The 11,416-nt window shown below is 47.4% G+C and overlaps 2 protein-coding genes and 1 long non-coding RNA gene across 5 annotated transcripts; 1 reads left to right on the forward strand and 2 right to left on the reverse strand.

The window, feature by feature from the left end:
* Nucleotides 1–4,699: 4,699 nt before the first annotated feature.
* On the reverse strand, nt 4,700–6,377 carry LOC100384285 (uncharacterized). 2 transcript variants are annotated; one of them, XM_008647911.3, is made up of 3 exons: nt 5,803–6,377; nt 5,227–5,719; nt 4,700–5,114 (listed from the first exon to the last, which is right to left on the reverse strand). In XM_008647911.3, exons 1-3 carry the CDS (start codon nt 6,291–6,293, stop codon nt 4,935–4,937), a joined length of 1,164 nt encoding a protein of 387 aa, XP_008646133.1. In that variant the 5' UTR covers nt 6,294–6,377; the 3' UTR covers nt 4,700–4,934. The 2 variants fall into 2 exon arrangements, with proteins under 2 accessions (XP_008646133.1, XP_008646126.1); XM_008647904.2 differs by having other exon boundaries at nt 4,700–5,719; nt 5,803–6,312.
* Nucleotides 6,341–8,635, forward strand: LOC100278800 (uncharacterized). Of its 2 annotated transcripts, none has more exons than XM_008667418.4 (3): nt 6,341–6,876; nt 8,091–8,167; nt 8,357–8,635. In XM_008667418.4, exons 1-2 carry the CDS (start codon nt 6,467–6,469, stop codon nt 8,164–8,166), a joined length of 486 nt encoding a protein of 161 aa, XP_008665640.1. In that variant the 5' UTR covers nt 6,341–6,466; the 3' UTR covers nt 8,167; nt 8,357–8,635. The 2 variants fall into 2 exon arrangements, with proteins under 2 accessions (XP_008665640.1, XP_008665641.1); XM_008667419.4 differs by having other exon boundaries at nt 6,412–6,876; nt 8,237–8,630.
* A 765-nt stretch (nt 8,636–9,400) lies between these two features.
* On the reverse strand, nt 9,401–10,684 carry LOC103644220 (uncharacterized). Its single transcript, XR_561540.2, has 2 exons — nt 10,588–10,684; nt 9,401–9,889 (listed from the first exon to the last, which is right to left on the reverse strand). It is a non-coding gene; the product is annotated as an uncharacterized lncRNA (long non-coding RNA).
* Nucleotides 10,685–11,416: the final 732 nt, after the last annotated feature.

An 11,416-nucleotide genomic window follows, 5' to 3' on the forward strand; every position in this document is an offset into this window, starting at 1 on the left:
GTTTGTTCCCGTTTGATTGAGAAGAAGAAGCTCACTCGGTCCGAGGGACCGTTTGAGAGAGGGAAGGGGTTGAAAAAGACCCGGCCTTTGTGGCCTCCTCAACGGGGAGTAGGTTTGCAAGAACCGAACCTCGGTAAAACAAATCCTTGTGTCTCACTTCCATATTCGCTTGCGATTTATTTTGCACCCCCTCTCGCGGACTCTATTATATTTCTAACGCTAACCCGGCTTGTAGTTGTGATTAATTTTGTAAATTTCAGTTTCGCCCTATTCACCCCCCCTCTAGGCGACTTTCAATATTCAAAGACTCCACTAATTTTGTTGCATACGCCTTCTGACAGAAGGTGATTTCATCTGTTGTCTGTCTGACTTCTAACCCCAGATAATAAGTTAGCAAGCCCAGATCACTCATGTCAAATGACTGCTTCATTTTCCTCTTAAACTCTGCAATTTCTTTTACTGAAGGGCCACAGATAATCAAGTCATCCACATAGACACCTACTATCAACAAAGATTCACCAGAGCCCTTTCTATAAACTGCATGCTCCACACTGCATTTTGCAAACCCCAACAGAATCAGCTCAGAGTCTAGTCTTGAATTCCAAGCCCTGGGAGCTTGTTTCAGACCATACAGGGCCTTGTTCAACCTCAAAACTTTTGAATCCACTTCTGATTTCTGAAATCCTGGTGGCTGTGAGACATACACTTCTTCTTTGAGGTATCCATTCAGAAAAGCAGATTTTACATCCATGTGATGTAGTTCCCAATTTTCATGAGCAGCTAAGGCAATCAACACTCTCACTGTTTCTAGTCTAGCTACAGGTGCAAACACTTCATCGAAGTCTACTCCTTCTCTTTGAGCATACCCTTTAGCCACTAGCCTTGCTTTGTGTTTCACAACATTCCCAACTGCATCTTTTGTCACCTTAAACACCCACTTGAGACCAATTGCTTTATGTCCCATTGGTAGATCAGACCACTCCCAGGTATTGTTACTCTCTATATAGCCTGGAGTTCTGAATCCATGGCGTTTTTCCAATTTTGATTGGATAAGGCACTCTCCACATTCGCAGGTTCTTCTGCTGCAAGCAAACACAGACCACTGTATTCGAAATCATGGATTTCTTCAGTTGCATCAAACAGATCAGTCAGTGTTCTATATCTCACTGGCACACCATCTGTGTTCCCACTTGAGCCTGAAGTTGAAACAGGAATTTGGGCTTGAGCACGTGGAGCAGCTGGAGTCATAGGTGTTGCAGATGGTTGGGCCTGTGGAGTTACAAAGCCTGTGGAGGATTGTCCATGAGGAACCATAGATGCTGTTGATGACTGTGGAGATTGAAGTGATAAATTTTCACCCCCTGAATTTCCACTACCAGTATCTGTCTCAGCTGAAATTTCTATTTCCGAACCAGGTACAGTGTACTGAAAATCCACAATAAACCCCTCAGTTTCAGATTGCTGAACTGTGTTATGATTGTTCCAGTCCCACGCTTCATGCTCCTCGAACACTACATCTCGACTAATATGTAACTTTTCAGTGGTAGGGTCAACCAGTCAGTAGCCTTTTGTTCCTGGTTCATACCCCAGCAGTACCATCTTGGAGGACCTGTCTGACAATTTCCCAACACCATTTGAAGTTTGGCATGGCACAAAGCCTACCTTGAACACTTTTCGTTGGAGATCGGTTCAGCAGATATACTACTGTTGTGACTGCCTCTCCCCAATATTTCTGTGGCATTCTTTTACTCTTTAGCATACACCTGGCCATCTCCACCACTGACTGGTTTCGACGCTCAACCACACCATTTTGCTGAGGTGAATATGGGGTGGTTGTATAGTGCTTGATGCCTTGTTCATTACAGAAAACGGTGAAGGTAGCTGAATTGAACTCACCCCCTCGATCAGTTCTTATAGCCTTTAGCTTACCCTCATTTTCAGTCTCAGCCCTTTGCTTGATCTTCTTCAGGGACAACAATGCCTCATCCTTAGATCTTAGCAATTCTATCCACATGTATCGACTGAAATCATCCACTACAAGTAGAAAATAGGATTTTCCACCCACTGTTTGTGGTCTTACTTGCCCACACAGATCAGCATGGAACAATTCCAAACCCTTTTTGGCTCTATAAGGTGACACCTTTGGGAATGGTGACCTATGCTGCTTTCCCAGAGTACAGCCATCACACACTTGTTCCACACGATCTACAGTAGGCATACCTTCAACCATATTTTTCTGTTATGCCCAATTTTACTGTGTACAGTCTATTTCCAGCCCTGGGAGCACATACTAGTAGGTTGCATTCAGGATCAAACACCTTTAGACGACCGTTGAACAGTCTTATATCACAACCCACCTCTTCTAGCTGACCAAGGCTGATAATATTGCTCATTAGCTTTGGGATGTAGTAAACATTTGTGAGCACTTTGTGTTGGTCCTGCCTTCCTTGAACAACCACAGAACCTAACCCACAAATTTTAACAGTGGATCCATCTCCAAACCTCACAGACCCTCTAACAGTATCATCAAGATATGATAGAGCAGATCGAGTACCTGTCATGTGGTTACTAGCTCCAGTGTCTAGTACCCACTCATCAGCAGCACAAATCATGGGCACCACTCTGTTTTCTGATAGATGAACAAACTGTAGTGACAAACTTTTTATCTCTTCAACTTCAGTCAGCAGGAGTGCTGCATTTTCTGTCCCAACAGCAACATTTACCTCGGGTTGCTTCTGCTCCTTCTTATCCTTTTTTGGACGTTTACAGTCCTAGCTCCAGTGTCCATATATGCCACAATTTCTGCATCTACCCTTCCTTCTCGGTGTCCCTTGGGAAGTGAATTTTCCCTTACTGACACTGCCTAAACTGCCACTGTCTGAACGGTGTTGATTCTTGGCCTTCCACTGACTGCTGCCTGCACTGCCTTCATCTTTCTGTGAGCTAGTTTGGAAACGGTGCTTGTGTCTCTCAAGCCACTCATCTTCAGCAAGTAACAGACGGCCAGTTTTATCCGTAATATGAGCCATTTTATCTTCCACCCGGTCTTCTGCAGCACGAAGACGCCCCACTAAATCTTCAACTGTGAGAGTCTTCATATCACAAAACATCTCAATGGAAACTGCAATTTGGTTGAAGCGAGGTGGAACTACACGCAGAAATTTTTTCACCACTCGAGTGTCTTCCACTGTCTCACCTAGTGACTTGATGTTTACCACTAGATTGCACAATGTCATTGTGGATTATGTATACTTTGCTGTGAATTAAAAGATGCAGAAAAATCTGTTTTGGGGTGGTATCATTAATTTTCGTCGGCCTGTTCGTAGGCCGACGAAAATACAACAGCTATTTTCGTCGGCCAACGAGGCCCACGAAAATAGCTGCTGTATTTTCGTCGGCCAACGAGGCCCACGAAAATAGCTGCTGTATTTTCGTCGGCCAACGGGGCCCACGTAAATAGCCTGTGTATTTTCGTCGGCCTTGGACAAACCGACGAAAATATGTTATTTTCGTCGGTGCCGACGAAAATAGTTTCTTATTTTCGTCTAACATATTTTCGGCGGCTATTTTCGTCGGTATGCCGACGAAAATAATCTATTTTCGTCGGTTTAAGCTTATTTTCGTGGGTTTTTGGCCCATGAAAATTTAGGCGTTTCCTGTAGTGACAATAGTGAAAGAAATTACTAGGTATAAATAATATTACTGTTGAAAATAACAATACACTAAAACTCAGACTGTCACGTCGTATCACTACACCGCTATCATCATCGAGCAAACAAATCCACCCACAACAGTGCAATCACACTCAAGTATTTAATACTAGTAGATTGCACAAAATTAAACAGTAAATAAAGTGAGGCAACGAACAACTCACATCACGTAGATTGTCTACGTGGGAATATCAGCTCAGCGAATACGAAGTTCTGTCCCGAAAACCAATTCCGCCGCCCACGTCCGGGCCTACACAGCGGGAGGTTGACGGAGATACTAGAGCCGCTGCTGAGCCGAGGGGGACGTCAACAGCATCAGCCCGAGAAGAACACCGCGCAGCAGAGAGCCCAAGCACCAGGCTACGGCGGACAGAGATCAGAACAGACAGAGCACCACACAGGTGCACTGGTAAATTAACGGAGCACAGAAGAACCTCACTGCGCACGAGCAGTACCAACTCCACCTTCTTCCACCAGCAAGATGAACACCAGAACACCAAGAACCGACGAAATCGATTCAAATCGTGACTGGAACCGAGAGAGGAAGAAGAACAGAGAGCTGACGATTTTCTACGAGATGCTGAGCAGGGAGCAAGTCTCCATTGTTAAGGAACCGATGGAGAAACGGTTGCAGAAAGGCGGTGTAGAAATCGGTGAGCGCAGAACTGCAGAACGCCGCCGCCACCCTTTCTTTTCTCCGCTCGCTTGCTTTCACGAGCTCGGCTCTGCTGGCTCTTTTTTTTCTTTTAATAAGGTGAAAATCCAAAATGGACAACAGTTATAAGGGACGATATTTAAACAATCCAACACAAAACAATCTAACATTGACATAACATAGAATACTACACTATACAACAGCTTAAACTCGCTCTAAATTCTCACCTTAATCTTCGAGTTTAATTTTTCATCAAAGCTCCTTACATCTTACTTCGGATGATCCTTAGCAAGATTTCCGGTCGCAGGAGTTGTGGACAAAAATGTTTCAAGACTTATGATGCCACCAGAAAATGGTCATCCTCACGTAGGCCAAGATCGATATTTGGTCCATCACGAAAAAGAAGCGTACAAAACGCAGAGACAGACGGAAGAAAACGAGGTATTTCACCCCTTCATGTACAAAGTACAAACTGCGTGCAACAACGGAGCTTTGACCAATCGTGTCGCTCGCATGTCACCCACCCACTAGCTAGCAACATTAGCATACAAGTATCAGTGTCACCGTTCTCACAGCTTGCACCGGAGCCCAAAGCTGCGCAGCAGCTTGCTCAGGCATCTCTTGGCCCGTGACTCGCGGCGTATGGGCCCGCCGCGCCCGCGCGTCTCTGCGCCGCTGCCGGAGAAGATCGCCCGGAGGCGACCGAAGTGCGTGCTTCTCCCCTCGTACGCCACCGCATCCGGGTTCTCCTGAAACCGCCGCGGAAATCAAGATCGTTACTAAGAGAAGAAGACCATATCCGGGTGAATTGGTGATCCGCGCGGCGCGTGTGATCAACGGGCAGCAGCTGTCCGCACGAACCAGCACATAGCGCTTCCACTCGGTCTCCTTGGCGACGACGACATGGCGGCGCGCGTCGTAGGTGAAGCGGGGGTGGTCCTTGATCCGGCTGACGGCGTCGAACTCGCGCCGGAGCTCGCCCAGCCGCCGCTGCAGATCCTCGACGGGGAATGCGGACCCCGTGGCCGCGTTGAGCTCGGCGCGGATGGCAGACCAGTCGTCCGCGGTGAGGTCGCCCACGCCCACGCCGCAGCCGCGCGTGCGCCGCTGCAGCAGGTCCAGGAACTTGGCGTCGTGCTGGGCCGTCCACACGTCCACGTGCAGCCGCGACAGGATCTTGCGGAGCGACCGCCGCGACACCGGCGGCCTCGTCGTCGTGGCCTTGACCACGGCCTCCTCGTGGCCGTGGCCGTCGCCGTCTTCGAAGCGCATCATCGGCTGCTGGTCAATCATCAGTAGTTGGCTAACGGTCCTGACTGGCTGCGTTTGCACGTTACGCATCTCCTGCTCCTGCCTTCCATGTCGACGGAATGGTTAGTTGGTGACGCAAGCGTGTGTGTACCCAGACTAATGGACGGCGAGTCCGAGAGCACGTACTGCGACTGCGAGGCGTCGTCGGCGCGGAGGCGGAGGCTGACGAAGACGACGGAGCCGTGGCGCACGCCGTAGTGCGCGACGGGCATGCCGTCGTCGTCGAGGTGTCGGCCGGCGAAGAAGAGCCGCTGGTCGCCGGCGGCTACGCCCTCGCGGGCCATGATCATGGACTTGAGCTGCGCCACCGTGTTGGCGCCGTCGACGTCCAGCGCCACCCGGTCCCCGCGGAGCGTACGCGCCATGATCCTCATCGTCGTCGCCGCAGGAGGAGCCGGCCCGCCTCTCGACTCGAGGCGGCTAGTATCTGTAGCTCTGTCGTCGGCGCACGGCGCGGCACTCATGAGCCCGACAGGAGAGTGAATTGAGGCTCCGGGAGGAGGAAGAAAATAAAGGATCGAGCAGAAGATAATGGGGACAGATCGGAGATCCGGAGGCGGATGGGACGCGCATGGACGAGCACGACGGGGCTTTGGCTGGCACAGCCAGGCGTGCATGATGGTTGCGCGGGAATAAAGCTAGCTGTTGGATGAGGCGGCGACGTGAAGAAACGAATTTTCTTCCGCTGTCCGCTGCAGCGCCGACTCGCCTCCGTCTATCTGTACTTGCTTCGAACAGAATCTGATTCTCCGGAGCAAACGGGGCTAGAAAAAGTGTCAGGGACTGGCCCATGCTGCTGCAGTTGGTGCTTCAGCAGGAGAGCTGGGCCGGCCCACGTAAATCTGTACGAGATCTTATCCAAAAACAGCTCCGCTCCCCCTCTCCCCGCGTGCCCACGTCTTCGTCGGGGCCGTCGCCGGCGACGAGGTACGCCCCCATCCCCGTACTGTCCCCTTTCTGCTTCGCGGAGCGCTCTTGTTCCCGCACCCTGCGCGCCCAGGGAACGGGAAAGGGGAGGAAGAATATGGGCGAGTTCGACGACTATTGGGCGCGCGCGTACAGGGGCGACTCTGCGGTCCCGCACTCCGACCCGCAGCGGCTTGTCTCCACGTGGACCGGCGCCGTTGCCCTCGGCGCGGCCGCTTGCGTCCACCACCACGCCTCCGCGCTCGCCTCCCACCTCAAGTCCCTACCAGCGACGTGAGCACCCCGACCCCCGTATCGTCTCGGTGCCTCTGTTGCTCTGATGCTCGCGCTTAGTTTTTGTACCAATTCCTGTTTCTTGCTTGCTCCTCAGACATGTTTGTACCAGGGATATATGTATATCTGATTGGGCATAGTCTTTATGCAAGTGCGATTTTATGTGTTTTATATCAATTCGTTGATAGGTAGCAGGGATTACTGAATATTGAGTGCCGTGTAGGATCTAAAAAAGATGATATCAAATTTTAGTTTATAGCTTGCGTCTTTATTGATGCACCTGAAGCAAACCAAAAAAATTTTTACAATTGGAAAGGGCGTAGGTCTTTTCTCTTGTGCCAGTAGCCTGTTGATTTAAAGATCACAAGGTTAGTCATGCAAAACCACCCAGAATTGCTCCTATTATAGCTTAGGATGATCAGTGTCGGCTCGAGTTGATGAAGAGTGGGGCTTCCAACACTTTCTCTATTCACCACTATTGAACCATAATAGTGTATCCAAATATTTATATCATAAGGTTCGTGATAATGTTCACTCATCTATATAAATGTTTTCTACAGTACAGACGTTTAGAGAGCTTGCATACTGACACCCCCGATATGTCAAACACCTATACTCCTCCTAACTTGACTTTTATTGTTGAAATTCAGAGTATTATTAGATTAACCAATAGGACTGACATATTATGTGTCGTTTCTAAATGTGAAAATTATATTAAAAAGGTTCTCATAATTTTTGCATTTTTCCATTGGTAACTTTTTTAAGAACTTGCATGGTTTTTGTAGACTATCTATAGGTTTTACAGAACTTTATGACAGCAAGTTCCCATGTGTATAAGTGTTTGGATCATCTCTTCTGCATTTTAATCTAATTCTCGTTATGATACCTCCCAAATTTTAGGCTTGTGATCTGAGTCTTAGGTGTTGAGACTTGAATACTATTTTCATCTTGCACCATAAAGCATCTTGTAATCTGAAATTGCTAAGGTTTCATGGACCATAATTTCATTCTTAAGGAATGAATAGTTTGCAGTGTTATCCTTACCATCCAAGAAGCATAAGAAATATTTTCTCCCTGTTGTGAATGAACTGTATATTTGCTTATAAAATCTCTCTTCGTGTTTATGTACGTATGTACGAAGACCCTTTTATTAACATTCTGCTGTTTTATCTGCCCGATACATGTTGATTGACATATGATACCATTTATCTCAGTTGGCAAGACATGACATTGGCGCTTGATCAAAAGCGATGGAAGAAAGCTATTGAGAAAAAGCAACAGCGAGCTTAAGGTGAGCATGTGTCATGTTCTAACTTTTTTTTTATAAAAGGGTCAGGTTCTAACTTGCTTATGCTTACAGGTCAACTAAATTGACTTTTTTATCAGATGATGACAGTTGACATCGACCGTGTCATGTTCTATCTTTTTTTATAAAAGGGTCAGGTTCTAACTTGCTTACGCTTCCTCCTGTTTGCTACAGCTCATTATTCTTTCCTGCCCCTTGGGCCCCAGTTGGATGAGCATGTGTCTGGTCATCAATGTGGCGCATGAAGTTTCAGAGTTTTCTATCTCTATACACATAATGTATTGACTGAGGTTCTACTTTTGGTTTCCCTGTGTAGCGTTAGAGCACTGTGAAAACGAATGAATTATGTTAAACTGCCCCCATTTTTTATGTTTGCTACATCCCGGATCCTCACATGACATTCAGAATGATTCATCTGTTCTTGAAATCTTTATTATCCCTTTTAACATGCTACTCCATCCGTTCCAAACTATAGTTCTTTCTGGCTTTTGTAGATACGTAGCTTTTGCTACACATTTTGATATATATAGCTTTTAGTATGTATCTAGAAAAGCTAAAAGAACTTGTAATTTGGAACATAGGGGAGTACATATTATCTTGCATATGCAGCATTGGTGTGATTGTGTACTCCAAATGAACTCAAACCATTGGTATAGTATATAGTCGAACAATCTCAAGTTTAGCCAGGTTGATATAAAACAATATAAAAAATTTGATACCAGATAAATATTGTTGGATTATTGTTAGAATATGTATCTTCATAGTGTATCTATTTGGTACTAGATAGTGTTATTCATTTTTGTAAACTTAAACTTCGTATGACTGCGATGCATGCCACCGCAATGGGCTGTCAGCTGTGCCCAACTCGATAGCTCTCCACTACTCAAACTAGAAACTGACTCGCGCTCCGCGCTAGTGGTACGAACGGTATATGGGCACAGTTGAATTAACTTGTATCAAACTGGATAGTAACTAATTTTTTTTGTGAACATTATATCAACATAAATCAAAGCGTTTCATGGTTTTGGACAAAGATGGGTAGACAACAGCATACAAATCTAAGTGTATGTAAAATGCAAGTGCTGAAGCTTAGCATTGATGGAACATTGTAGCCAAATGCAATAAACAGATTTGTAGCGCTGAGCTCAATTTGATAAGGTATCAATATATGACGTGAGGAAGCTATAATAGCCAACTTGGATTGTACATATATATATATTTTTGTAGCAATGAAGTTTTCAAGTTCTGGAAATGTAACAGCATGAAGTTCTTAGAGATTATATTATAGAAGAGCTTAGAGATTACAATACAGTAGGCGTAGCTATATGAATGTGGATCAAAAGCAGTGGTGTTAACGACCACAGAAGCAGGTTAGGAGCAGGGTGGTCTTAATCTTAGAAGCATTGGTCTTAAAGATTACAAAAGGAGCTAACTGCATGTCGCAGCGCATTAGTGATATGCCAGGAGCATAAAATTAAAGTATGCAAATAGGTAACAGATTGTGTATGGTGGACAAAAAAGGAAACTATAAGTACTATGAATATAAATTTTAGACTATTCAAACAAATTGTTCGCATTTCGGAGGAAATGTAAATGAAGTTCAATCCCTATGTCACATTGAAGATGCGGATGGTATAGCTGCAATAGCAGCTGCTGCCGATTCTCACACCAGTTTATTTGGTCGGATGGATTGGACCATCCAAATTCCTATTTTGTTAGTTCAAAATTTCAGATGGATCACACAACAGTTCTTTTGTATATATGTTTGGCTGGATGTGGATGGATAAGCAAGGTACCATTATCTTCTTGAAATGGGGAGGTGGGAGCAAAGAGGGCAGGGTACCTGTGTCGCACAGAAATTCCACCGAAGCTTTGTGTAGAGGTCGCCGCTGCCGACAGTTGGACGGGGATGACGACAAGTAGGCACCGATAGGTTGCGCAGGACTATGGACGACACTGAAGAAGCAAGGAGTGCACGACCGTGGGTAGTTCGACGGAGACGACGATGACGCGTGGAAGAAGCAGCCGACGGCGATGACGATGCGTTGAAGAAGCAGCCGGCGATAGGGTGCATGGGGCTGTGGATGGCGCTGAAGAACCGTAGAACACACGGTTGCTGGCAGTTCGACGGAGATGACGCTGACGCCTTGAAGGAGCAGCGGCCGATAGGGTTTCCACGTTCGGTATCGCCGCAGCGCAGTGAGCTCTCTCTCGAAGAATCCAGTGGCGACGGCTTGGAATGGAAGGCGACGGATTTGGGCGCTGCAGGTTAGCCGACATGTCGTGGATGTCCAATCGAACGATTGAAAGAATTACGACACACGTGGACGCTCTCGGAGGCGAGATTCCCTCCGCGCTCTATTATCTTCTTGAAATGGGGAGGGGGAGCAAAGAGGGCAGGGTACCTGTGTCGCACAGAAATTCCACCGAAGCTTTGTGTAGAGCTCGCCGCTGCCGACAGTTGGACGGGGATGACGACGTGTTGAAGAAGCAGGCACCGATAGGTTGTGCATGACTATGGACGGCACCGAAGAAGCAAGGAGTGCACGACCGTGGGTAGTTCGATGGAGACGACGATGACGCGTGGAAGAAGCAGCCGACGACGATGACGATGCGTTGAAGAAGCAGCCGGCGATAGGGTGCATGGGACCGTGGACGGCGTCGAAGAACCGTAGAACGCACGGTTGCTGGCAGTTCGACAAAGATGACGCTGACGCCTTGAAGGAGCAGCGGCCGATAGGGTTTCCACGTTCAGTATCGCCGTAGCGCGGTGAGCTCTCTCTCGAAGAATCCAGTGGCGACGACTTGGAATGGAAGGCGACGGATTTGGGCGCTGCAGGTTAGCCGACATGCCGTGGATGTCCAATCGAACGATTGAAAGAATTACGACACACGTGGACGCTCTCGGAGGCGAGATTCCCTCCGCGCTCTATTATCTTCTTGAAATGGGGAGGGGGAGCAAAGAGGGCAGGGTACCTGTGTCACACAGAAATTCCACCGAAGCTTTGTGTAGAGCTCGCCGCTGCCGACATTTGGACGGGGATGACGACGTGTTGAAGAAGCAGGCACCGATAGGTTGCGCAGGACTATGGACGACACTGAAGAAGCAAGGAGTGCACGACCGTGGGTAGTTCGACGGTGTTGGGTACCATAATTAGGGGTACTGTTGGGACCATGTTTCGTCGCCGAAGGTCCTGCAGGAAGAAACATCTTCGGCTGAAGCTGTCCGCATGT

This window comes from Zea mays, chromosome 1 (assembly GCF_902167145.1).
Source record: "Zea mays cultivar B73 chromosome 1, Zm-B73-REFERENCE-NAM-5.0, whole genome shotgun sequence".
NCBI classification, from domain to species: Eukaryota; Viridiplantae; Streptophyta; class Magnoliopsida; order Poales; family Poaceae; genus Zea; species Zea mays.